Below are 22,991 nucleotides of genomic sequence, written 5' to 3' on the forward strand. Positions count from 1 at the left end.
CTCTACTTGGTGCGGCTCACATGTTCAGAGACACAACAGGCCTCGTATCTTCCCTCCAGCTCCTGGACTCAGCAAAGTGGGAGCCCTACTAGTGGGGAGGCCTGCTGAGCTGACTCTCCACACATGATCACTCTGACTGGGTCACTGGAAGGGGTGGGGGATCAGGCCACCCCCATGGACTCCAGCTGCCCTACCCAGAGGTGGAAGGGGACCAGGTGGTGCCAACTACATTCTGGACTTCGCCAGGGTAAGGGAGCGCTCTTGCACCCACCCATTGAGGTGAACTGTCCTGCACCAGTATCCTGGGACCTCTCTCACAAGCACTGGAGAAACAGTGCAAAACCCGGGTGCTGCCTGGAGCCTCCTTAGCTTGGCACAGGGAAGCCCTTGAAAGAAGCGAGGAAAGACCACAGATCTGCTTGGACAGAAGAAGTGACCAGCAGACAGATTTGTCGGTGTGTTGTTTTTTTTTTGTTTTTGTTTTTTTTTCCCTTGTCCTATGCTACGGTTATCAGAAATATTGTAATTAAGCAACAGGTATAATTTTAACAGGTCTTTGTGTGTGTGTGTGTGTGTGTGTGTGTGGAGCCACAAGCAAAATGAGTTTATAATTGTGCAATATACAGATATATATATAAAAATTCAACTGCTTTGTGTGTCTAGTTGGTGCATTAAATAAAAGGGACAGAAAAAACAAAAAGCAAAATTAAAAAGCAAAACAAAAGCCCAGGACAGAGAAGACCAAGCAGGCCTATGCATATAGTCTATAAGATACCGGATATAATCAGGGTCACCAGGAAAAACAGCTTTGTCACTTGACACACAAACACTGCGGGGAGAGGGACTACCAGTGGACAGGAGCCAAACCTCTTGGCATTTTCATCTTATTTTCTCTTGCTGCTAAGCAGGACCTGAGAAAAGGTAAGATAGAAGGGGAGCTAGAGGAGCAAAGACAATTTGCAAGTTTCCCAAATGCTCTGAAACTCAAGGCCAGATTTCCCCTGTGAGGGTCTCAGCTGTGCTGGAGGTGGGGGCACCTATCCTTACACTCACCCTCCCTCTGCCTCAGCTCTCAAGGGTGAGGAGCTAGTGGGGCACACACTACAGTGAGTGCTCAGGCTTCTGTCGTCACCTCCGAGTTCAGAAGGGGACGCCACTTCACCAGGCCATAGACCCCAAGGAGAACAGAGCACGGGAATGTCCTCAGGGGACAGGCTGTGCCACAGGCAGAGGCCAAGTGGGAGACATCACTCTTTTCTAGTTACCTGGGCCCTAGTTAGAACTCATTTTTTCTTGACAAATCAGAGCTTCTGGTAGGCCCTATGGAGATGAGAATGGAGCAAGAAACAGGTGGTGCTGGCGTGAGAATGATGCAGGCCTTCACAAGTCCCTGGTGACCACTCTGCTTCCCACACCAAGAGCTAGGCTCCTGTAGGTTTGGGATCAGGTGGGCCACTAACCTCCAGGCCACCCCAGAGGATGGGGGCAGAGCCAAGTCCTCAGGGACTGCTACCCAAGGGGAGATGGACTCTCTAATGACAGGATGGCTCTGAGTCTCAGATCCAGCAGCTTTGGGCTAGAATCCCCCTTGCCTGCAGCACTCACCACACATCAGGCCAAGCTCCAAGTATTTTTAGATCACAATTTTTGCAAAAGCTTGCTCTTGTTTGTTCAGAAACATTAAAATGTAATTTTTTGCCAAATATTTTCTAGGTTTTTCTTCTGAATTATTGAGAGTGGGTTTCAATGTTCACTTTTTTTCCCTTTTAATATGTAACTACAGACCCTGGGGGAGGCAGTATCCTAGCAATTTATAACAATTAGGCCTTTTCTAAAGATTGGTCTAAAAGAAAAAGACACAAAACTGGAGATTCAACAAACCCCTCCAGAGTGGAAGGGCTCACTGACCAAGAGCAAAGATGGATTCTTGCAGAAAGTACAGTAAGAGCAGGAATCCAACAAAGCAGGGACATAGCCACAGGCCTGGTAATGTTGCTGTGCTTGCCCATGGGCCAGCGGCTGGCACTTGGGGGACTGGCTAGGCAAACACCCATACGGCTCTAGACATGGCTTGCTTCCTGAGGTCTGGGCCATTGGTCCTAGACTCTGTGCACAAAACTCGCATCAGGAAGCAATTCAGGGCAATGGCTCCAGCTAGGAATGGGTGTACAAAGGTCTCCAAGAACCAGTACCTGTGACCTCCCCTGACCACGTTAGTCCAGAGAGCCCAGTGGGAATGCTCCACAAGATCCAGCTGGCCCTCTTGTGAGTTTAGTTCATAACCTTTGCCCCCTCCTGGGCTTGGGCTGCTTATTAAGAGTTACTTAAAATCCAGAGGGCCTGCCTCCTTTCCCACCAAACATGGAAGTTTGTTTCTGGCTAGTGCCCTTTCATGATGGCTGTCACAGCAATGACAAACTGGGCAGAGGAGCAGGCAACAACTTGGGGCTGTTGCAGGTCTCACTGCCACTGTTTTTGGCTTCTAGCCTGGAACATGCCACTGAACAGACTGTTGTCCACATCTGCATGGGGTCTCAGTAGAAGCCAGGTGCTGGCTGTGCCCAGTGTCCACAGGCCACCACCATGACTTTCACATTCCAGGGAGCTGAGGGGCTGGGGTCCTTGGCTAGTTTGGCACTGATGGACTGGGGACGTGGCATTTTTAGGTGTCTCCTATGCCAGCAGAAGGGAACTGTACTAGAGCCTGGTTGTGGCCCAGTTCCCCAGTTCACTGAAGTGTCAAAGCTAGCAATCCCACTGGTAAGGACAAGCTCACCAATGGGCGGATAGGTAGGGCAGGGCTGGCGCTGGCATTGTGAAAGGAGCTCGAGGACATACAGAATTCTGTAAAGAAAGGAGGTAGTAACTAACAACTAGAATGATGGTTGGGGAGATTGAATGTGACTCTGTGACCTAGACCCATGGGGATCTGAATGTCGCTGGTCAATTCCTGTATTCTTCAGACCCTAAAAGATGTCCCCCAATCTTCGTGGTGTTCAAGTACATACAAAATCAAGGTCACACCCCAAACTGGGCGGAACACAGCTGGTGAGAATTCCAGGCTTTCCCTCCAACCTCCCATCAACCTGACTCCAGGAACAGAGGCAGCATGGAAGCTATAGGGCACCAGCCCATCAGGGGGACAAACCACCAAGGTGGCCTGCTTAAAGGTGACTCACTCATGATGCCTTTATTTGGGGAAGAGAAGGGAATGTGGAAGAAAGAGGGGGGACCATAAGGAGTCTCAGGCATCGCCTGCAGCTTTGGAACTCTAGGGGAGGAAGCTGGGGAGCTAAGGGGCTGCGGGTTGAGCCGGAGAGAAAGAAAACAACCCTTGAGATGCTGTGTTCTTGACCATCAATGCCCAGTCAGAACCCTGAATAAACGGTCATGGGTAAAAAGTCGGTCTGGTGGGTCCCGCACTCCTCTTCCCAGGACCAGATGGTAATGAGCCGATGGGGAGGCCAGCCAGCTCCTGACATTGGTCCCAGGAGCCACATTTCACTGGACTAGGTATATAACACAAAAAAACCCAGCCAACCAAAATGGACAGCATCTCTATGACAAACTGGCTGAATGCAAAGCTCACATGGATAGGTGTCTTTTGGGGATGCCAGGAGTGCAAGGCCACTGCGGGGTCAGGAGCCTTTTGTCCTTGGAGGAAGAGGGGTCCCAAAGGACTTGCTTCTTCCTCCGACCCCCCTCTCCTCCTGGGGAGGTGTCAGAAGTAAAGCCCAGAGAATTAACAGCAGAGTGGAGTTGCTTGTGGGACTTTGCAGCATAAGGAAATGGATACAAAAATGCTAGAAAGGCCAACTATGACTCTACAAACAGAATGGGCAAACTCCCTTGCTTCTAACCATTCCGGAAGAGACAGACACGGTTTTTTCTTAAGCTACTGATCGGAACTGTCAACTATGGTTCCTGATCACTAAGGACTGACAAGGAAGTGCTAGACAGTTTCTAGGATGTTTCACTCCTTCATGGTTACACCGCAGTAAGGAAGCCAGGGGACAATAACTAAAATACACGAGACAACACGCACTTGACAGTTCATGGCAGCAGCTCACATGGGACGTGCTTGTGGGTGTTTCTGGAAGCATAAGACTGCTGTCTCATTTGCTACTTTGATAAGGTACTTCTCAGTTGGACAGATTTAGATATAAGAGACATCTCTGTAAACACAGAAAAGGATATACCAATATGATGAAGATATGCAGCTAGATAAGGACTTCCTGAACAGAGAGGTTGAAAGGATGGGATCCCACAGCAAACCCAAGCCTCTAAGCCCCTACACCATAACCCTGGCACAGACGTGGAAATGTGTGCTACACTGACCCTACCCAGTCTCCAATAAGCAAAAGTCAAATGTTTTCCATTAAAAAAGAACTTGTGGTTAATGGAGGAGCCTGGGGGGCAAAAAAGGGGGTCCTAGGCACTTGTCCCAGGTCAGGTCTGGGGGCATCTGCATTTGTTCTGCCTGCTGCCCTGCTGCATTGCACTGAGCTAGCCAGGCCTGGCAGAGGCCAAGGCCAGGGCTGGGCTGCTTGATGACTGTGTGGCAGACCATGGGGTGCCTCTGTTCTGCCCTCAGCTCCCAAATCCAAATCTGGTCCAATTTCTCCCATCCACTTCTCTCGAGTGGAAGGTTGAGGAGGCTCGGTGTCTGGGTTCTGGCCTAGGAGAGCGAGACCTTGCTATTCTCTTGCCCTTCAGAGAGGCTGAGGTGCTAGGGTCAGGTGGACTCAGCAGAGCCCAGGGCTTCCTCAGGGCTTAGAATGGGGTGAGGCTGGGCTGGGTTGGTGTCGGGAAGGCCAAGGGCAAAGTGAGTTCTGGGGGCATGAGCTAACCAGAATCAGTTTGGGGTACAGCTGAGCACTGTGGCTGCTTGGAACAGAAGGGATGAATGAGGAGGAAGAAGGAGGGGAAGAAATGAAAGTATGAAATGACAGAAGGCAGAAATGGGAGAGAAGAGAAAGCAATCAGGAAGTCCTTATAAAATTGCAGCAAACACTTAGAGTTTCGGAGCTTCGTGGGAACCCTATGTGCTGAGCCCACTTTAAAACAAGCGCAGGTATCTACAGATCCAGGCAGTTTAAACACCATCATGTCTGGTGGCTTGAGGGACAAAATGCCACCAATTCAAGCCATTTTGCTCTCAGAGCATGTTTGTTTTGAAGTGGGAACATGAAGACTCAATAGTGCAAATAGTTCTAAGCTGTCCCTAAGGAGTAGAATTGGAAAGTTTTGAAAGAACATTCTCCCCTCCTTCCCCTTGGCCCCTGCCCCACTGAGCCTCTAACTGCCAGTCAGACTGCTCTAAGTGACTAGGAGTCCCTCCTGCCCCGCTGTGCTCTGCTGGTCCGGAGCTGGGCCAGCTTGCCTGCACCTCGTCCTGCTGCCTCCATGGCCTCTCTCTAGTGCCATCCACTGGAGGCTGGCCCTGCGCCATACTCTCCTCTGGCTCAGGCCAGTCTACACCTAGCAGCTCAAAGGATGACTCTCTCCAAGCCATGCCAGAACTGGAGTGAACAGGTGTTACTTTCCTGTCCTGTAAAATGTCCTTGTCCGTTTTGGATTGGGGCTGGAGTGGGGCCAGATTTGTGCCACTGCAGAATCACACGGGCTGTAGCCACTGGCCATCTCCGTCGTCTTCTCTAAAGAATCCAACTGTCTCTTCTGCCTCACACCTCCTTGTCCCAACATGGTGGGAGTGGGGGAGGTAGGGAAGCTGGGGGCAGGGTGGAGGGAGAGGAGAGCTGAGACTGGGGTACCAATGGCACCGAAAATGGGAGTGTCCTCTTAAGTGCTCTCTGTCCTTAACGACCACATTGGGGGAGGCCTGGGTGGGAGGGGAGGTGCAGGCATACCCTAAGAAGCCTGGTCAACAGCTTGTCTGGTCAGTAGTATCTGCAGCAAGCCTTGTTGAAGAAGCCTAGTTTAGAAAAGTGCAAAGCTACTTCTGGCCCTGGTTAGGTCTTCAACCTGACTGTGCTTGTCGGTAAGAAAAACATCCCCAATGCTCCAACTACTCCCACCCTGAAGCCACGAAACTCTAAGTTTACTGAAAGAAAAAAAAATATTTTTTATTTCAGTTAATCGGGAAGCTTTGTCAGAGCCCTACCCATAAGGAGAAGAGACAACAGCTGCCTTTATTCTTGTTGGTTTGCTTTGCAATCCACACTGTGTAAAGTCAGCTAACTCTCTCGGTCACGGGCGTCCGGCTGTCCACAGGCTCCTCTCTGTTTGGCCTTGGCATGGAGGATGAAACAATGTCTTTCCGCTCTCCCTCCCCTCGGTGTTTGTACTTTTCTGCGGCTGTGGTGGCGGTTGCGACCGTGGGCTGAGTCTTAGCTGGCTCCTTGGTGCAGCCATCGCTCTCCAGCGAGCCTCCTCTCGGCATCTTCTCCTCTTTGCAGATGCTGCTGCTCAAGTCCTGGGGCTCAGGGGGGCTGGCGGGGTCCTCAGAGCTCTGGGGCTCAGGCGGGGGTGGGGGTGGGGGCGGGAGCAGTGGTGCAGGTGCCTTTGGGGACTCTGAGTGGTGGTGGTGGTGGTGGTGCTCCTTCTTGGGGGGTGAGGAGGCACTGCTGCTGCGCCCTTTAGGGCTGCTCTCCTTGCTTTTCCGCCCAGGGCTCTTGCAGGTCTTCAGTCCCTTCCCACTCTTCTCACCGAGGGTGGACACCAGCAGAGGCTTCACCACCTCCTTCACCTCAATGCTGACTGTCTCTCGGGTCTTACGCTTCTTGATGGGGAGCACGGTCTCTTGCACAGACCGGATGGATGACTCCTTCACGGCTTTCTTCTTGGCCTCAGTGGCAGCAGCTGCCACCACACTGCCTGGCTTTCGGCCCCGTTTCTTGGGAATGGCCTGGGGGTCGGCCTCGGCTTTTCGCTTCCTGCCGGGACGTTTGATAACCATGACCTGGGCTGATGTGGTGGCCCCAGCCCCTTCGGCCTTGCTCCCTGGTGAAGTTTGAAAAGGCATCTTGACGAGCAGCTTCCCAGGACTTTTCTCCAGGACCCTTTTCACCTGCACGCCCTCTGATGCCTTGGGTCTCGCGGTGCCGCTCCCTTTGGGGCGTCCCCGACCTCTGCCAGTTCCTGGAGCTTTGGGAGATTTGGGCTTCTTAGGTGGTTTCTGCTCTCGCCGGGAGGGGCTCCCTCTCCCAGTTACCGTGAAGTCAAAATCATTAGGGTCCAGGGAGGTGTCGCCTACCTTTTCGAAGTACGCAATCAACTCCACTTTAGATCGAAAGGCTTTTCCCTGGGGACTGTGGGAACAAATGGAGAGACATAAAAAAATGATTAGAAGCTTCCACAGCAATGTTGGAGACGGGGCAGAACAGGTGATGATGAACTTTGACACAAGATGTTCTGCAGCTGATAGTGAACCAGAGTCACATTTAAGAAAAGCCAACATGAGCTAAAACTTGAGGGGCACAGCCAGTTATACATGAAGTAATCAGGTCGCCAGGCAGTGGTGGGCATCTATATGGCCTGCTACTATACCAGAATAGTTTGGTGCTAGCTGCTCCACAGCTGTCACCTGGATGCCCCCGAGGACCTGCCTGCCACTGAAGCCCCCTCTGGCCCCTGAAGGGGTATGACCTGGGGACCCTGTCTAGCCATCAGGCCCATTCTGCTGCTTAGCGCCTGGGCCTGATCCACCAGTAGAGCACCCTCTGTCTGAACCTGTGCAGTTTAGCATCTCTGGGAACTGGGTTCCTCATATGTATATAAGATAATGCTTTGCTCACCCTTCTCAGACTTGCTGGGACCAAACGAGGCTGCAAATGTCCTTTGAAAACTGCTCACCTTTTAGGCATTGTCTAAGGGGCCGAACTGAAATGTACTTATTCATTCCTCCTCTGAAGCTCAGGCTTGGAAGTTACTGTTTCAATAGAAAACACTCATGCCCTGACCGGTGTGGTTCAGTTGGTTGGAGCATTGTCCCATTACACTGAAAGATGGTGGGTTCGATTCCCAGACAAGGCACATACCCAGGTTTCCAGTTTGATCCCCAGTCAGGCGTGTGCAGGAGGCAACCGATCGATGTTTCTTTCTCACATCGCTATTTCTCCCTCCCTTCCTCTCTCTATAATCAATTAAAAAATCATTTTTAAAAAAAAACTCCCAGTGACCCTCTCCCAAGGCTGGACAAATGCAAAAGGGACAGTTGGAAAGGCACATGAGGCCTATTCGTGTCTTTCCCCAGAGGCCTTGTCCGAGACCTCACCTTTCCCAGCACAATTCAAAGAGTGGACTGAGCTCTATGAACTCCTGTTTTATTTTTTCTGGTTCATAAAGCAATGTCACAAAACAACTCTCCCAGAAAGAAGATGAGGTTAACAGGTTCTGAGAAGAGCCACTCAGCTGGATATTCTCCAGCTGAGGAATGGCAGGAACCCCAGGGAGATCCACTTGCCTCCCGAGCCCAGGCCACTGCACATGGCAGGCCCTGTGGCCTCAGTGCTTCCCAGGTGACCTCTCCTGGCATTCTCATTGTGACCCTGGGTAGGCCCTACTGCTATTCCATCTCTAAACGAGGCCTCAAGGGCTGGTAGGGTAAAGCACACTGTTACCCTGTGCATGTCTCACTTAGGGCAGTGACTTCCATACACAGTCATTCTAAGCATACCTACTCATGCTTGCAAGCGATACTCATTACTGAAGCCACCTTGGCCCCAGGTTGGGTTATGCACACACATTTTCTTGATTAGCAGCAAGGAGCTCCTACTCCAAGGGAGCCTTATTAGTTTTCAGTGCCTATCCCTGACTTCCTGCCTACCCAGGCCTCCCAGCTCGAGAGAGACAGGAGTTGCCCTTACTTACTTGATCAAATACACATCATACTTCCCAGCGGAGCGGCCAGATTTCCTTTGCTTAAGCTTCCGGGTCCAACCTTCAGGCAAAGTGGGGTCATCATACATGGGTCCCCGGTCACGAATGATGGAGCGCCGCTGTTTGGGGGAGGCAGAAGCTTCTGGGACGGCTGGGGCTGAGCCTGACCCTTCCGAGGTCTCCGCTTTGCCTGCCTCTGCTGGCTCAGCAGAGTGGTGGGCTGGTGGCTGCAGGGGCTCATGCTTGCCCTCTTTGTCTTCTTTCTTATCTTTCTTCACCTTTTTAAACTTCAGGGGTTTGTCCTTGAGGCCCTGGAGATCCTGGTCTTCTGACTTTTCTTCCCTGAAGTGTTAAACAAGTATGTAAGTATCACAGAGGACACACTGGTTTGCAGAAAAAGTGAGAATTGGCAGGCTTCAGGTCACCCAGCACAGGCAGGGCTCTGGGAGCCAGGGTTACCCCACTGATGCTCACCCAGGCTTGATATTCTTCCCTTCACAGATTTCTTTAGGGGCTTTGGGGTGCTGATGGTGGTAGCCAACCGAACTCTGCCTGCACTGTGACCACCTCAAGTCCCATTCCTAGTGTGCAGGAGAAAGAAGTGGCCTGTATAGGTGGCATTTTTTCTGAGTAGAAACACTATGTGGCTTCTCAGCATGCTGCCTTGGCAGAGGCCACTTTACGTATAAGCTGCACCCGAGGGCTGACTTGACTGCTGGAGAGGGAGCTGTCCACCCAAAACGAGGGTGAAACTCCTTTTCACAATGGCTTGACTTGGGTGTTACTATAGCTTCTGTATTTTGGGTTTTCTCATATGTGTACTGGACAAAGAGCTGCTATGGGGCACAGTACAACTTGCTGACAGGAACACAGCCCTGCACTACTCCCTTGGGAGGTGGCACACAGCGCAGCACTGTAGAAAGAGCACATAGGTTTGGAGCCAGCCAACCTGAGTTCAAATCCTGACTTTGCCATTTCCAAACACGGACCCGAGCAAGTGACAGCAACATCTCATGCCTGTTTCCTCATCTCAACAATGGGTACCAACACCCCAGAGGAAGAAAAGTCACAACGGCACTATATAAATCCTGGCTAACTTGGGCAACCAGAAACCGCTGCGCAGGGTTCTCACATAAGAAGAAAAGCGATCCCAGGTCGGGTAAGCTTTTATCACCAGATGCTCCCTTACAACTCCCTTACAACACAAGGCAAGGACACGGCCTTGCTGGTGGAAGGAAAGAGGAAGGAGAAAGGCACAGAGGAGCACCCTCGACACTGGTCCAGGGTGGGCACTTGCCCATTCTTTCACACTGACAGAGCAGCTGCTTCCCTATACATCAGTTACATCTGGTAGGGTCCCTTCCTTGTATACTTCAGAAATGCTCACTGTCAGGCCCTGGACCCTGGGATCAGAATCTGACCATAATGCTCTTATGGCTGGGCTAAGAGGACAAGAAAACAACTGGGGCCAGGGGAGGCTTAGAAAGAACTGTGGGCTCAGAATTAGCCATCTGCTAGACCCTCAGATGTCTATGCCCTTTTCCATAATGAAAGGGCATAGCTCATTATGGAAGGGATATAGACTATTCCTGTCGTCTATACCTCAGCCCTAGAGCTGTCCTATCTTATATAGCTCTTGTCCACATCGATCACTGTCCTGTGGTTGGTATATCCCAAGTGACTTCCTTTTCTGTCCACACTGTGGCGACTTCAATGAAGGCACTGTGGTGTGCACTAGAAATGACTCAAATGACATGGGTAAGTCACTGAAAGCAGGTTAGTACCAGGACTCACTTGGTGCCATGAAGACACGGCTTTCCTAAACAGCTCAGGTCAGGCGTGCGGTAAAAGATTGTGGTGAGGGTGTGTCCCAGCCCTCCTCGGGCTTACCCTAGGTTTCCTGGATCTTCTCCGGAAATTTAGGGCCCTGAGCATGGCTGCCAGTGTCACCCAGATTCAGCCCTTGGCTCAAAGGAGACCTTTTCTTGCTGTAAAAGTTGGGGTCCCTAACCTGTTCCAGCAGAGCTTACTTTTCAATTCTCCCAGTCTTAGCTTCTCAGCAGGAAATGAGGAAGAACCCTGGGAAGTTGGGTGTGGCCCAAGGCCCACCATCACAGAGGGAGAAGGGGAGCTCTGCCAGCAGCAAAGTGGTGGACAGACTGGAATCACCATTTCCAAACAGTCCACAGTGGCACTGCTGAAGTCAAGGGCTGCTCCTGGAGGCAGAGAAAAATACTGCACCAATGGAAAAGGTCTGGCTTCTTCAGAACTCTCATTTGCATTCTCCAAATACTTTCACCATCATGAGGTCAAGCATAAGCCATATGACCCAGGATACAATCAAGGGTGTTTTTGCAATCTAGGGCAATCCATTCTATAGATCTACCCTGAAGAGACACCTCCAGAAATGCAAAACAACAGAGGATGATGTTATTTACAACACCACTGTTTTTACTAGCCCAGGACTGTGGACAACTCAGCTGCCACCAGGGAACTGCTGACTAGATGACAGCACTCCCACACCATGGAAAGAGATCCCCAGGATCTACTGTAAGGTAAAAAATGTATATCGTACGCTGTCTTTTGTGTGAAAAAGGAGCAGACTTTAGGAAGCACAAAGGAGAAACTAATAGAACTACTGAGGTCTCTCTGGGTACACCAGAGCATAATTTCAACTTCTAAATCAGGTAAAAGTTTACATAACCCCAAATAAAATGGGAACAGAACGTAACAAAACCTCATTACATTGAATGTAAACAGAAACAAATGAATAATTATATCAAATTGATAACATACCATAGAGAAAAGATTTATTTCAAATACGTCTGACCACAGTGCTCTGTACACCCTTGGTGGGACATATTCTAAGGCCAATGATGGCACCCCAGGGGCAGGGAACATGCCTAGTGTCCATGGAAGGGAACCAGGCTGGCCCCTGGGAGAAGTGGGTGGTTTTGGTTCTGGGGTCGCCTGCGGAGGCAGAAAGTGGGAGCATGTAGAGGTTAATAGGGAGAGTCAAAAGGACACCGGCGCTGGCTGAAAGGGTTCCTCTCATTGGCGAATGCTGTGACCAGGTGAGTGTTCAAAAGAAAGAACTGATTAGAACACAATGAAGAAAAAAATCCACATGGTGATATTAGAGGAGAAAAGAGAGAAAGACCTAAATGAAGTGAAGGGGCAAGCCATGTGGCTGTTGAAGGGGAAAAAGGTTCAGGACAGCAGAGAGGCCTCAAGGGGGAACATGGAGGGCTTTGTCGGGTTTTATTGGAAGTGTGATGGGAAGCTTTGAGCAGGAGGCAGGGACAAGGGCTCTTATCTTCAAAGGATCACCCTAAAGCAGGGGTAGGGAGTGTCCGGCCTGCGGGCTGTATAGGTCTGGCCCTGCCAAGGCAACCACAGGCGGGACTCGAAATTCAATAAATCTAGGAGCTTTTTTCATAGCTAATTTTTAAGCTATGAAAATTACCTTTTGTATGGCCCACGAATGATGTTATAAATATCCAAATGGCCCTTGTCAGAAAAGAGGTTCCCCAACCTTAGTCTAAACGAACTGCAGGAAACCCAAGAGGAAAGCAGGGAGGACCCATTAGAAGCCTCTTGCAGTAGCCTTGGTGTGGCCCAGGATGGGGACAGCAGACGATTGGGGACATGACCAGGAGGTGAAGCGACACTGCTGGCTGATGGACTGGTGTTGGGGTGAGAGGCAGGGATGAGTTAAGGACCTCAGCCAAAGCCTGAGAGGATAGAGTTCAAGGAGAGGAGAAAATAGATCTTTGGCTACTAACTATAAAGGTGGGATATCCAGCTGTACCCAAACTCCGACTTGGGCCTAAATGAACTGTTTGTTTTAAAAAAGTTTTTGATTGTGATAAAATGTACATAACATAAAATATAGCCTTTTAATTGTTCCTAAGTGTACAATAAATGAACTTTTTTTGTTGTTGTTAAATATTTTTAATTGATTTTTAGAGAGAGAGGGAGAGGGGGAAAGAGAAACATCGATGAGAGAGACATCGATCGGCTGCCTCCTGTATACCCCCTACCGGGGATCCAGCCGGCAACTGGGGCATGTGCCCTGACTGGGAGCTGAACTGGCAACCTCTTGGTACACGAGATGATGCCCAACCAACTGAGCCACACCAGCCAGGGCAATAAATGAACTTTCAATAGCACTAAAGATGATGGGGAATAAAAGGACCTTTAATTCTATCTGTAATATTCTAGTTCTTTAAATTGAAATTACTCGAAACTACTATGACAATATGGTGATTTCAATTCTGTGCATCAATGGATACACAGGTGTTTGTTACTTAAATAACAAAAGCCCCAAAGCCTGGAAGCCATTCTGCTGGGTGTGGAGGTAAAAATGATGCAAAATAGGTAATCCAAATGAATTTACCCCGGGCCCTGGTGCCTGCTCAGTCCCAGGGTGACCTTGAAGGAGGTCTGGCAACTCCCTAAGAAGCCCCCCCCCACGGAGGTTATGGGGTTTGCCAAACAGTCCTCTTGATCCTCCCTCTGATCACAGCACATATATGTGTACGTGTGCATGCGTGTGCACACATACATAATCCTGAGTATGAGGAGAACTGAGCACCTAGTTCACAAGTTTGTGTATTTTAGAGTTGGGATCACCCTCAGAAAAACCACCTATTCAATTTTTCAGTGTCACATATGAAAAGAAAAGGAAGTACAACCAGACAGGGGAACTTGTCTGAGGTCATGGTTGAGCCAATGTTTTCATTGATGCCCTTGCCCTGAATCAGACTCTGCTAAGGGCAGAATTGGCATCATTTTTTGGTCTTTTAGAGCTCCCACTTTTGTGTGTGTGTGTGTGTGTGTGTGTGTGTGTGACACAAAGAGCTCCCACTTTAGTGTGTGTGTGTGTGTGTGTGTGTGTGACACAAAGAGGTAACAAAGAAATAGTGACAACTTTCCTTGTTCCAGGCAGAGAGGAAACCCAGAGATGGAGATTCCCTGGAGGAAGTCCTAAGTTTGGTTTTTAAGACTCGAGATGTTTCACAGGCTGGTCAGGAGGGCTCAAGGCAGGCAAGGCCAGGTGAGCAGAGGCAGCAACATCAATAGCCCCATCCTGTCCCCACTATGATGCCCTTCCTGAGAGACCAGAGGCTCTGGGCCAGCCGCCTCTCCCATCTTCATTTGGGTTAAGATGGTGCTTCTGAGAAGCCTTCCCTACACTTGCCTCCCACTTTCCATGAGCAGGAGCCCAACAGTGTACTTTGAATATACCACCATCATGGGCAACTTCCCCCAGATGTTGTATCACTTCTTTACTGTCACCTCCCTGCTCAACACACAGTGCCACGTACAGGAACAGTGCTTAATAATCATGTGCCAAGTGGCAATTACAGCTCAGATACTGTGCTACCTTTCCTTCTTTTGATGGCTGTATCCCTGTGGCCATTAGCTTCAAGGAGCAGACTCTAGCTTAGCACCTAAAGCAAGCAGGCTCTGAGTGACTAAATAACGAGTTTGGGTGCTACCAGGAGTCTGGCGGTCAGTGGTGGTTTGGGATTGGCAGGAGATGAGGCTGGGGCCGTCACTGAGGGCCTTGGTGTCATGCTCGCCCAGAAGTACAGACAGCGATATCTACGGTGATGGGGAAGGAGGGAGGGGTCACGAGGGCAGCAGTATGAGGGATGGTTACACTGGGAGGATTGGTTCTAGGCTTCCACAGATTGGATTCCAGCAATGAGATGGTCAGGTCCATAGATACTCCTCCTGCTAACACTACTAAAAAGGCTGGACTGAACATCTTCTAGAAGATGCTATAGAAGACTGTTTAAAACCTCTACCTACACGGACAAGCTAGCAAGAAATTAAGGCATACATAGGTTAAAGTTAATAAGGGAAGGTGTTCTGTTTGGTGAAGAAATCTGGCAAGTGTCCCCTTAACAAGAGATCAAACTGAGCACTACTGACTGTGGCCAGCCTGCAGAAGTGCTGTGGAGGAGCAGGAGCATCAGCACCACCCCATCTTGCAGGAAGGGGTAACTGAGGCCATGAGGAAACAACTGGAAGAGTTCAAAGAGAGGCTCCTTTCCACATAACAATGGTCCTGGACTCTTCAAAATGGTCTGCTGTGTCCTGGCCGGTTTGGCTCAGTGGTTAAGAGCACTGGCCTGCAGACTGAAGGGTCACAGGTTCAAGTCCAGCCAAGGGCATGTACCTTGGTTGCAGGCCCAGGTTGGGGCTTGTGTGGGAGGCAACCAGTCCATGTGTCTCTCTCACATTGATGTTTCTCTCCCCATCCCCTTCCATTCTCTCTGAAAAGCAATGGAAAAAAATATCCTTGGGTGAGGATTAAAGAAAAAAAGGGCTGGGGACTGCTTCTGGTTAGCGGAGACCAAAGAGACAGAATCACCAAAAGCAACATGCAATCCCGGACTGGCTCCCGGGTTCGAAGGTGCTAAAAGAGGCAGTAATGGGGCATTTGGGGAATGTAAATATGGTTCCACGTTAGCTCAACGTTAAACTCTCTGAATGTTATAACTGCATCCCGTGCTCTTAGCAATGCAATGTTCCTTCCAGTGACTGCAACTAACCCTCCAATGGTAAAGGGTTCATGGGAAACATATGTTTAAAAGGGGGAAGATGACATCAATATAACTGGAAGCTGTGCTAGTTGACAGTAATATTTTGAAGCAGTTTCAGGAAAGCTTTCTAACAATTAAAGAGAGCATCTTTACCTTACACAACTATATTAAGAGAAAAAGCTGGAAACCTTGCAGAAGTGCCTTCTTTAGTGGCTCAAAGAACCATAATTATCTTCCACAATGTTCTATATGGTGAAGTTGTGAGTGTGAATTAAGGTGTCCAGATATTTTCCTGTGTTTAAAATACAATCATTGCTGAAGGAAGCCTTGCCTGGGACCTGACTTTTAATGTCAATGGAACAACTCATCTCTGCATTATGTGGGAGGAAGCACAAATAGGGGTTATGGTGAAAAATGGCTGGCTGATGGAGATGCTGGGTGCAAATGCCAAGAGAGATTTCAGTGGCCTGGTGTTCTATTTTTTAAATAGAATTGTCACGGGTTTTGTTAGTGAGCTCTGGTTACCAAATCACATATATTTGGCACGGTCTACTCCACCTATTTTTCCTTTAACAACTCCTGTATTTTATTGTGTGATTCCTAGGACACAAGATCCCCCTTCCCCCCCCCGGAATGTACATATTGCATTCAAGCAGAAAGGTATTCACAAATCTTAAACATCTACGAAGCATGAGAAAAGGCTCTTGGTAATAAAACATCATTCAGTGATTCTGCTGCTAGACCGCAAACATTAGACCAAATCTTTCCTTTGATCTAGCAGGGAAAAATTAGAGTTGCAGGAAGCTTGTTTTTGGGCCAAATAATTTTATCTCAAGGGGTTTGATGTGAGAACTGCCTGTATTTTAATAATGAAAGTAACCTACAGTAATCCTGTAGAAGGCGGTCATGGGAGGCTGTACCTGGTGCTCATTAGACCCAAGGCTACTGTACATTACAGGGGAGCAGGCAACCAACAGCTGGCAGGTACAGCTGTCCAGACAAGTGTGGGAGGAGGGACCACTCAATCCCAAAGATCTTCAGATTAAAAAAATAAAAAGGCTACAAAGGCAGGTGAAAGCAGCAGCTGAAAGTTTTTCACTTGAATTGGAATCTAGCCCCTCCCAGAGTGAGCTTCAGAGAACCTTCCACAGTCCCAGCAATATGCTGACCTTTCCCAATTCCACTCATGTTTGCATCATGCCAATTCCAAATGTTATTTCTCAGCACCTTTCATATCCAGTCATCCATCCCACAGAGCTGCATCAGGAGCCCAAGTACCACAACAAGGTAATGAAATGCAAGGGCAGGTCGGTGGCTACTTCCCCAGGTCAATGGTCAGGGACCAGAGGAGAGAAATGGCCTCCTTACAGTGGCTACTTCCATCCTGAAGTGTCATTCACTTAGTGCTTCCAATTCTTTCTACCTCCAGTATGAACTGCAGAATCTCAGAATCAAGGAAGCTTCTCTGCACATATCAATAAAGGCGGCAGCACTTTGAGATGCCAGCTTTGGCCCCTTTAAAGATCTGAGAGAAATCAAACTGCACTGACAGAGTCTCAGTGGTCTCTTGGAAGTAAAAGAGGAGATGGGGTTTCAGCTCAAAGGCTAGTGATAGAACCTGAAATTCAGTGGCCCTGCTCTGAATTCAGTGTATTTTTTAATACCCCAGTTTTAAGAAGATGCAAGAAACTGTCTACATTTTAAAAAGCTAAATAAAACACAGTTTTTGCCACCCAAAGGTAGGTCCCTCCCCAAATGAAGGCAACCAGCGCCATATAGTAAGCCTTATCTTTATAGCACGAGTCCACCACACACAGGGAAAGAAAAGCAGGTTTAAACAAACATTGTTGATGTGGAGAATAGTCAGACAGTTCCTCAAAAGGTTAAACACAGAGTTTCCATATGAACAAGTAATTTCACTCCTACCTACAGACCCAAGAGAATTGAAAACAGGGACTGGAACAGATAGATACTTGCATGCCAATGTTCAGAAAGGAATGATTTACAGTAGCTAAATGGTGGAAACAACCCAAGTGCACATTGACAGATAAATGGAGGAACAAATGTGGTCTATCCATGCAATGGAATGTAATTCAGCCATACAAAAGGAAATTCTGACACATGCTACAACATGGATGAATCTTGGGAGACATTATGCTCAGTGAAATAAACCCCTCACAAAAAGGCATACTGAATGATTCCATTTATTATTATTTTTAAATATATATTTTTTTATTGATTTCAGAGAGAGGAAGGGACAGGGAGAGATAGAAACATGAATGATGAGAGACAGTCATTGATTGGCTGCCTCCTGCATGCCCCCCCCCCCCCCCCCCGGGATGGAGCCTGCAACCCGGGCATGTGCCCTGACCAGGAATCAAACCATGACCTCCTGGTTCATAGGTCGATGCTTAACCACCGAGCCATGACGGCCAGGCATTGAATGATTCCATTTATCTAGAATAGGCAAATCCACACAGAAAAATAGATTAGTCATTGCCAAGGGTTAGGGATAGTAGATAACAGGGAGTGACTGCTAGCGGGGTACAGGACTTTTTTTTTTAGGGGTGATGAAAATGTCCTAGAACTAGATAGAGGTGATAGTTGTACTAATTTCCATTGATTTTTAGAGAGAGTGGAAGGGATGGGGGGGAGGAACATCAATGAGAGAAATATCAATGAGAGAAACATCTATCAGCTGCCTCCTGCACACCCCCAATACTGGGGATCGAGGCCCAACCCGGGCATGTGCCCTGACCAGGAACTGAACCTGAGACCTCTTGGTTCATGGGTTGATGCTCAACTGCTGAGCCACACCGGCCGGGCAGAACATTATCCCTTTTTATGGCTGAATAACATTCCACTGTATGGAAACACCACACTTTTTTATCCAGTCATCTGCTGATGAACAACATCTGGGTTGTTTCCTATGGAAATTTGTGCACAAGATTTTGCACAGATGTATGTTTTCAATTCTCTTGGGTATATACCTGGGAGTGGAATTGCTGGGTCATATGGGAACCCTTTAACTTTTTGAGGAACTGCCAGATTGTTTCCCATGGGGCTTCCTTTGGGGGTGATGAAAATGTTCTGGAACTAGACAGGAGTAAAGTGGGGTGGCAGAAACTGCTTTCACTCTGGAATGCTTAGTAGATAGGGGAAAGCTTTAAACAGAAGTTATCACAGCAAGAATGCTGGGAACAGTGCAGAGTGTTTCACTTCACCTACTCATTCATTTAGTAGCTAACATTCCTCAAGTACCTTCTAGGTACCATGCAAGAGATGTGCTAGGGCCAGGGGTGCTACAGCAACAAGGCATGCTTTCTACCTGCATCCATTTCTTCTTTCTCCTGGTGTGGTCACTCTTCTAAGGCAGACAGTCAATAATGAAATCATAGCTATTTTGATGAATGTTGTGAAAGGGGAGATACTAAGAGCTAGAGGAGACCCAACAAGGAGCCGAGCCAGGGCCCCAGAATATGAATGCGATGGTGACACTGCGACCAGAGGATGTGGGGCCACTGGGGGTGGGAAAAGGATCAGGCCCAAAGTGGTAAAGCTGATAAATTTGTGGACCACAACCAAAACCCAAGCAGAGTGGCTTCACCAGCTATCCTCATGAAGGTGACTGTTAAAGGGAGCTGGCCAAATGGAAAGAAATCAAGAACCCAATCCTTATTACTGATTTCTGTGTTATTTCATCTCTCCCCCTGGAAGGCCTGTATTGTCAGAATTCACTCTCCATTCTCTAGCCTCCCACCCGGAAATTTCTCTTCCATCATGTTCCTCAGTGCCTTTGCTCCAACATCCTTCAGCATGCTCATGGAGATTCTTTGCATGAGTGGTTGGACACTCGCCAGGGCAAAGTCGGCCTCCAGTGCCCCCATGATAAATATCTAGTCTTCAAGGTCCCAACAGCAGGTCTCCATAGGCACTTACATTATGCCTGCCTTTTTGGTCCCCAGCAATACATTACCACAGCTGCTTCTCCCTCCTACCGTTTTCTGTTGATACTGTTTTCTTCTTACCTTTGTATTCTTTTATGTAAAAGTCAGTTTCACAGACTTTTATCAAATATCAGCTGCTTTTACTGAAGAACAGAATATTTGTCAAAATCAAATTTTAACACAGAGGCAACATATTTGGGGGGGTGGGGGAGGGAAGGGGCAGAAAGGAGATCTCTAGTAACAGAAGAGAGAACTCTGCATAAGAGTTAACTCACTCTGTCTGAATATCTCATAACTAATTGGAAGTGAATGGCCTTGTTCTCATTACTGTGCCTCTAACTAGTGTAGGTCACCCTACATCTGCATGCCTGACAAACTTTTGTTTTCTAATGATGACATCTGAGCCCACTGAAATGACCAACAAAATAGAAAAAAGAGGAAATCTCTATCAGTGTTGGCAAACAAGAAGGGTGCCACCAATGGCTGAGGCACTTTTTTGTTGTTGTTGTTAATCCTCACCCAAAGACATTTTTGCATTGATTATTTTTTAGAGAGAGTGGAAAGAAGGGAGGGAGGGAGGGAGGGAGGGAGAGAGGGAGGGAGGGAGGGAGGGACAGACAGAAACATCAATGTGAGAGAGACACATAGATTGATTGCCTCCTGCATGCGCCCCAACCAGGGCCAGGGGATGAACCTGCAACCCAGGTACATGCTCCTGACTGGGAATCCAATTTGAGACCCTTTGGTCCACAGGCTGACGCTCTAACAACTGAGCCCTGCCAGCCAGGGCTGGCTGAGGCACTTTTGAGAAACTGCCGTAGATGTGGTGCAGTTGGAGTCACTGTGAGAAAAGTTCTGCCCCAACAGTTCTACCACACTCAAATATGGGGGGCGGGGGTGGACCCATCAGGGAGGTCTAGGGACAGGATTCCTATCAGAGCCCTAGGAAATCTTCAAGGTCAGAACAACAGGACCTTGGAGCTAGGCTGGTTGAAATGCAATTTGCTGGTGACAAAAGAAGGGCCTGGAGTCCAATAGTACCATACATGGAAAGGTTGGTGACAGGCTGAAGGATTCCCTTGAGCACTGCTGAGAGCAGGGGAGGGGCAGAGAAGAGCTATGGTGCTCCAGTGACTCTGCACTACTGGAACACCCAGAAAGAGATACACAGATATGAATGGAGATCCCACTTAGCAAACTCCCTGGGAATCTACCCTACTCCCAACCCAGCTTCTGACAACAGGGGTTCAAAGCCATCAGGAAGCAGTAGGCAAGAAGGAGGGACTAGGTCTCTATCCCACAACTCTGGGGACTGACTAAAAAATAAGTAACAAGGCTGGCGACAAGACAAATACCAACAAATCGGTCACTTCCCTGTGTACAAAGAGTAATTGGGTAGAAAATACAATAAGAAGATTGAATACTGTCCTTCCAATAAAAATCCCAATGGAATTCGCTTTGGAACTTGACATTTACCTAGAGTAAGCATCTGCGAACAGCCAAAGAACATATTGTGGGGGGGCGTGAATTGCTTCTTGTGGCCACTGCATCACACACCACACAACAAACTTGATTTCACATGGATCAGAGAATTAGAATCAAATGGCAGTTTTACAACTTCCCACAGAATTGCTCTCTCCCAATCCCTAATAAAATAAGAAACAAAACAAAGGTGGGGAGGAGGAATGTGAAGGGAAGAATTCATCACACATAGGAAAGGCACATAAAATCAAATGCAGTACATTTTAAAACCCAGCAGTCCAGAGGACAAAGCAGCAACAAGAATGAGCTCCTGTCCTTGCCTCATCCCCAGAAGCAATGTTGGGGAGTCAACAATACCCCAAGGCCTCTCAGCCAACAAGGTGGAAAGAAGCAACTGGGTGGGAATCAGTAACTTTTTCCTTTTAGGTCCAGAAGCTATAGAAGTTCCTGCTGGGAGATGCAGGACAAACAGGTAAAGTGCCAGTGAGCCAGGTTGGCTCTGTGGGAAAAAACTACTCTGGGGTACACATGGACTCAGGGAACCACCTGGAGCCCGAGGTGCCAGTTCCCCTTCTGCATCCTTAAAGGAGTGGCATACATGTTCTTCAAGCAGTTGGCGTGAGCCTTGGTATAAGATATTTAACACAATTCTTAGGACAGAGAGAAGAATCTAGATACTGCCAAAGACTATTCCCCGCTACAGCCTCCCTAGTGTGCAACTTCTCTCTGACCATAGGATGAAGAGCTCATCATAGCCCAGAGGGGAAAGCAGTGAGAGTGGATGCCAAGAGACTGGGAAGAAAGGGCCAAGAATTCCCCCACTGTACCAAAGCAAACAGAATGACTGCATGGAGCCATCCAAGCCTGAGCCAAGATGACAAGAAATGACATGGTAACTGCAAACATTATGGCCAAAAGGAAAAAAAAGAAGACAGGGAAGGAGATGGCTCAGGAAAGGCAAAGTCCTCCACCAAGAAGAGAATATACCACAAGCACAAGAAGGAAAGCCCTCACAACTTTATAAGAACACGTTCTCAATAGAAGTTCAAAGAAGAAATGATAAAATAGTAAGGTGAAAGGGCAAATTCCCAATCTAGAGAAATAAACTGCAGACGAAACCACATCATTATGAAACTCATAAATATATTTAAAAAGAGCCCAAAACAGCATATACATAACTGAAAATCAAATTAAACAAATTGAATGCAAATGAAAAAGACAAAAGCTAAAGCAATTAGAGCAAAACTAATAGCACTGGAAATGAGACAAAGCCAATCTAACAGGAGAACTTGTGCCGCCATAGTAGGGAACCCCCAAAATGGAAAATATGTCATCAAAGATATATTGTAAGAGAACTGACCTGAAATGAAGACAAACTACATATGTAGCTTGAAAGAATACACTGTGTTCCCATGAAAATGTAATAAAAAACACTCAACAGTAAGACTCTGGTCAACCTCCCCAACTTTAAGAATAAAAAAAGAATTCTTCAGGCACCCTGAGGGAGGAAAAAGCAAATGATTTCCAGGGGGGTGGGGGAGAACATCAGAAGACAGTTTAGTGCAGTGGTAAGGGGCATAAGCTCTAAAGCCAGCAAGCCATGAGCTCAAATTCTGGCATAGCCATTATGGGTCTCCGTGCGTCCGCACACACGAGGTCAGAGGTGAGGTCTAAGAGATGGAGGGAGGCCCTATGCCTGGGTTTATAAAGAGGGGCCTAGGCATAAGGAGAAGCAAGAGCCAAGGCCCTGACCCCAGGTACAATCTGGCATGTTCCAGGAAAAGCAAGAGCGATGGGCTGGAGCCACATGAGCAAGGCAGAGAAAATGAGCTCAAAATAAGGCGGAGCTGACTACACAATTTTCAGGGCCCAGTGCAACATGAAAAAGCAGGGACCCTTGTTTAAAAATGGAGAGTTTTGAGCCCTGGCTGGTGTGGCTCAGTTGGTTGAGCATTGTCCTGTGCACTGAGAAGTTGCCAGTTCAATTCCCGGTCAGGGCACATGCCTGGGTTGTGGGCTTGATCCCCAGTGGGGCTGGGGGTGGGGGTGAGTGCAGGAGGCAGCAAATTGATGGTTCTCTCTCATTGATGTTTCTCTCTCTCCCTCTCCTTTCCTCTCTCTCTCTAAAATCAATAAACACATATATTTTTTTAAAAATGGAGAA

At 48.2% G+C, this 22,991-nt stretch overlaps 1 protein-coding gene across 2 annotated transcripts in view; it reads right to left on the reverse strand.

Moving 5' to 3' along the window:
* Positions 1-6,070: 6,070 nt before the first annotated feature.
* The window catches only part of MECP2 (methyl-CpG binding protein 2), a 65,337-nt gene continuing 48,416 nt past the window's right edge, over positions 6,071-22,991 (reverse strand). The window contains exons 1-3 of one of the 2 annotated variants that reach the window (XM_087813414.1): positions 15,770-15,789; positions 8,833-9,186; positions 6,100-7,271 (exon numbers count right to left, since the gene is read on the reverse strand). In XM_087813414.1, the coding sequence (XP_087669540.1) occupies positions 6,194-7,271; positions 8,833-9,186; positions 15,770-15,774 (1,437 nt within the window). In that variant the 5' untranslated portion in view covers positions 15,775-15,789 and the 3' untranslated portion in view covers positions 6,100-6,193. Of the gene's footprint in view, positions 7,272-8,832; positions 9,187-15,769; positions 15,790-22,991 lie in introns of those variants that run through there. The other variant, XM_087813413.1, reaches the window with a different exon arrangement.

The sequence above is a fragment of the Miniopterus natalensis genome, chromosome X (genome assembly GCF_054644295.1).
Source record: "Miniopterus natalensis isolate mMinNat1 chromosome X, mMinNat1.hap1, whole genome shotgun sequence".
In the NCBI taxonomy this organism is placed as follows: Eukaryota; Metazoa; Chordata; class Mammalia; order Chiroptera; family Miniopteridae; genus Miniopterus; species Miniopterus natalensis.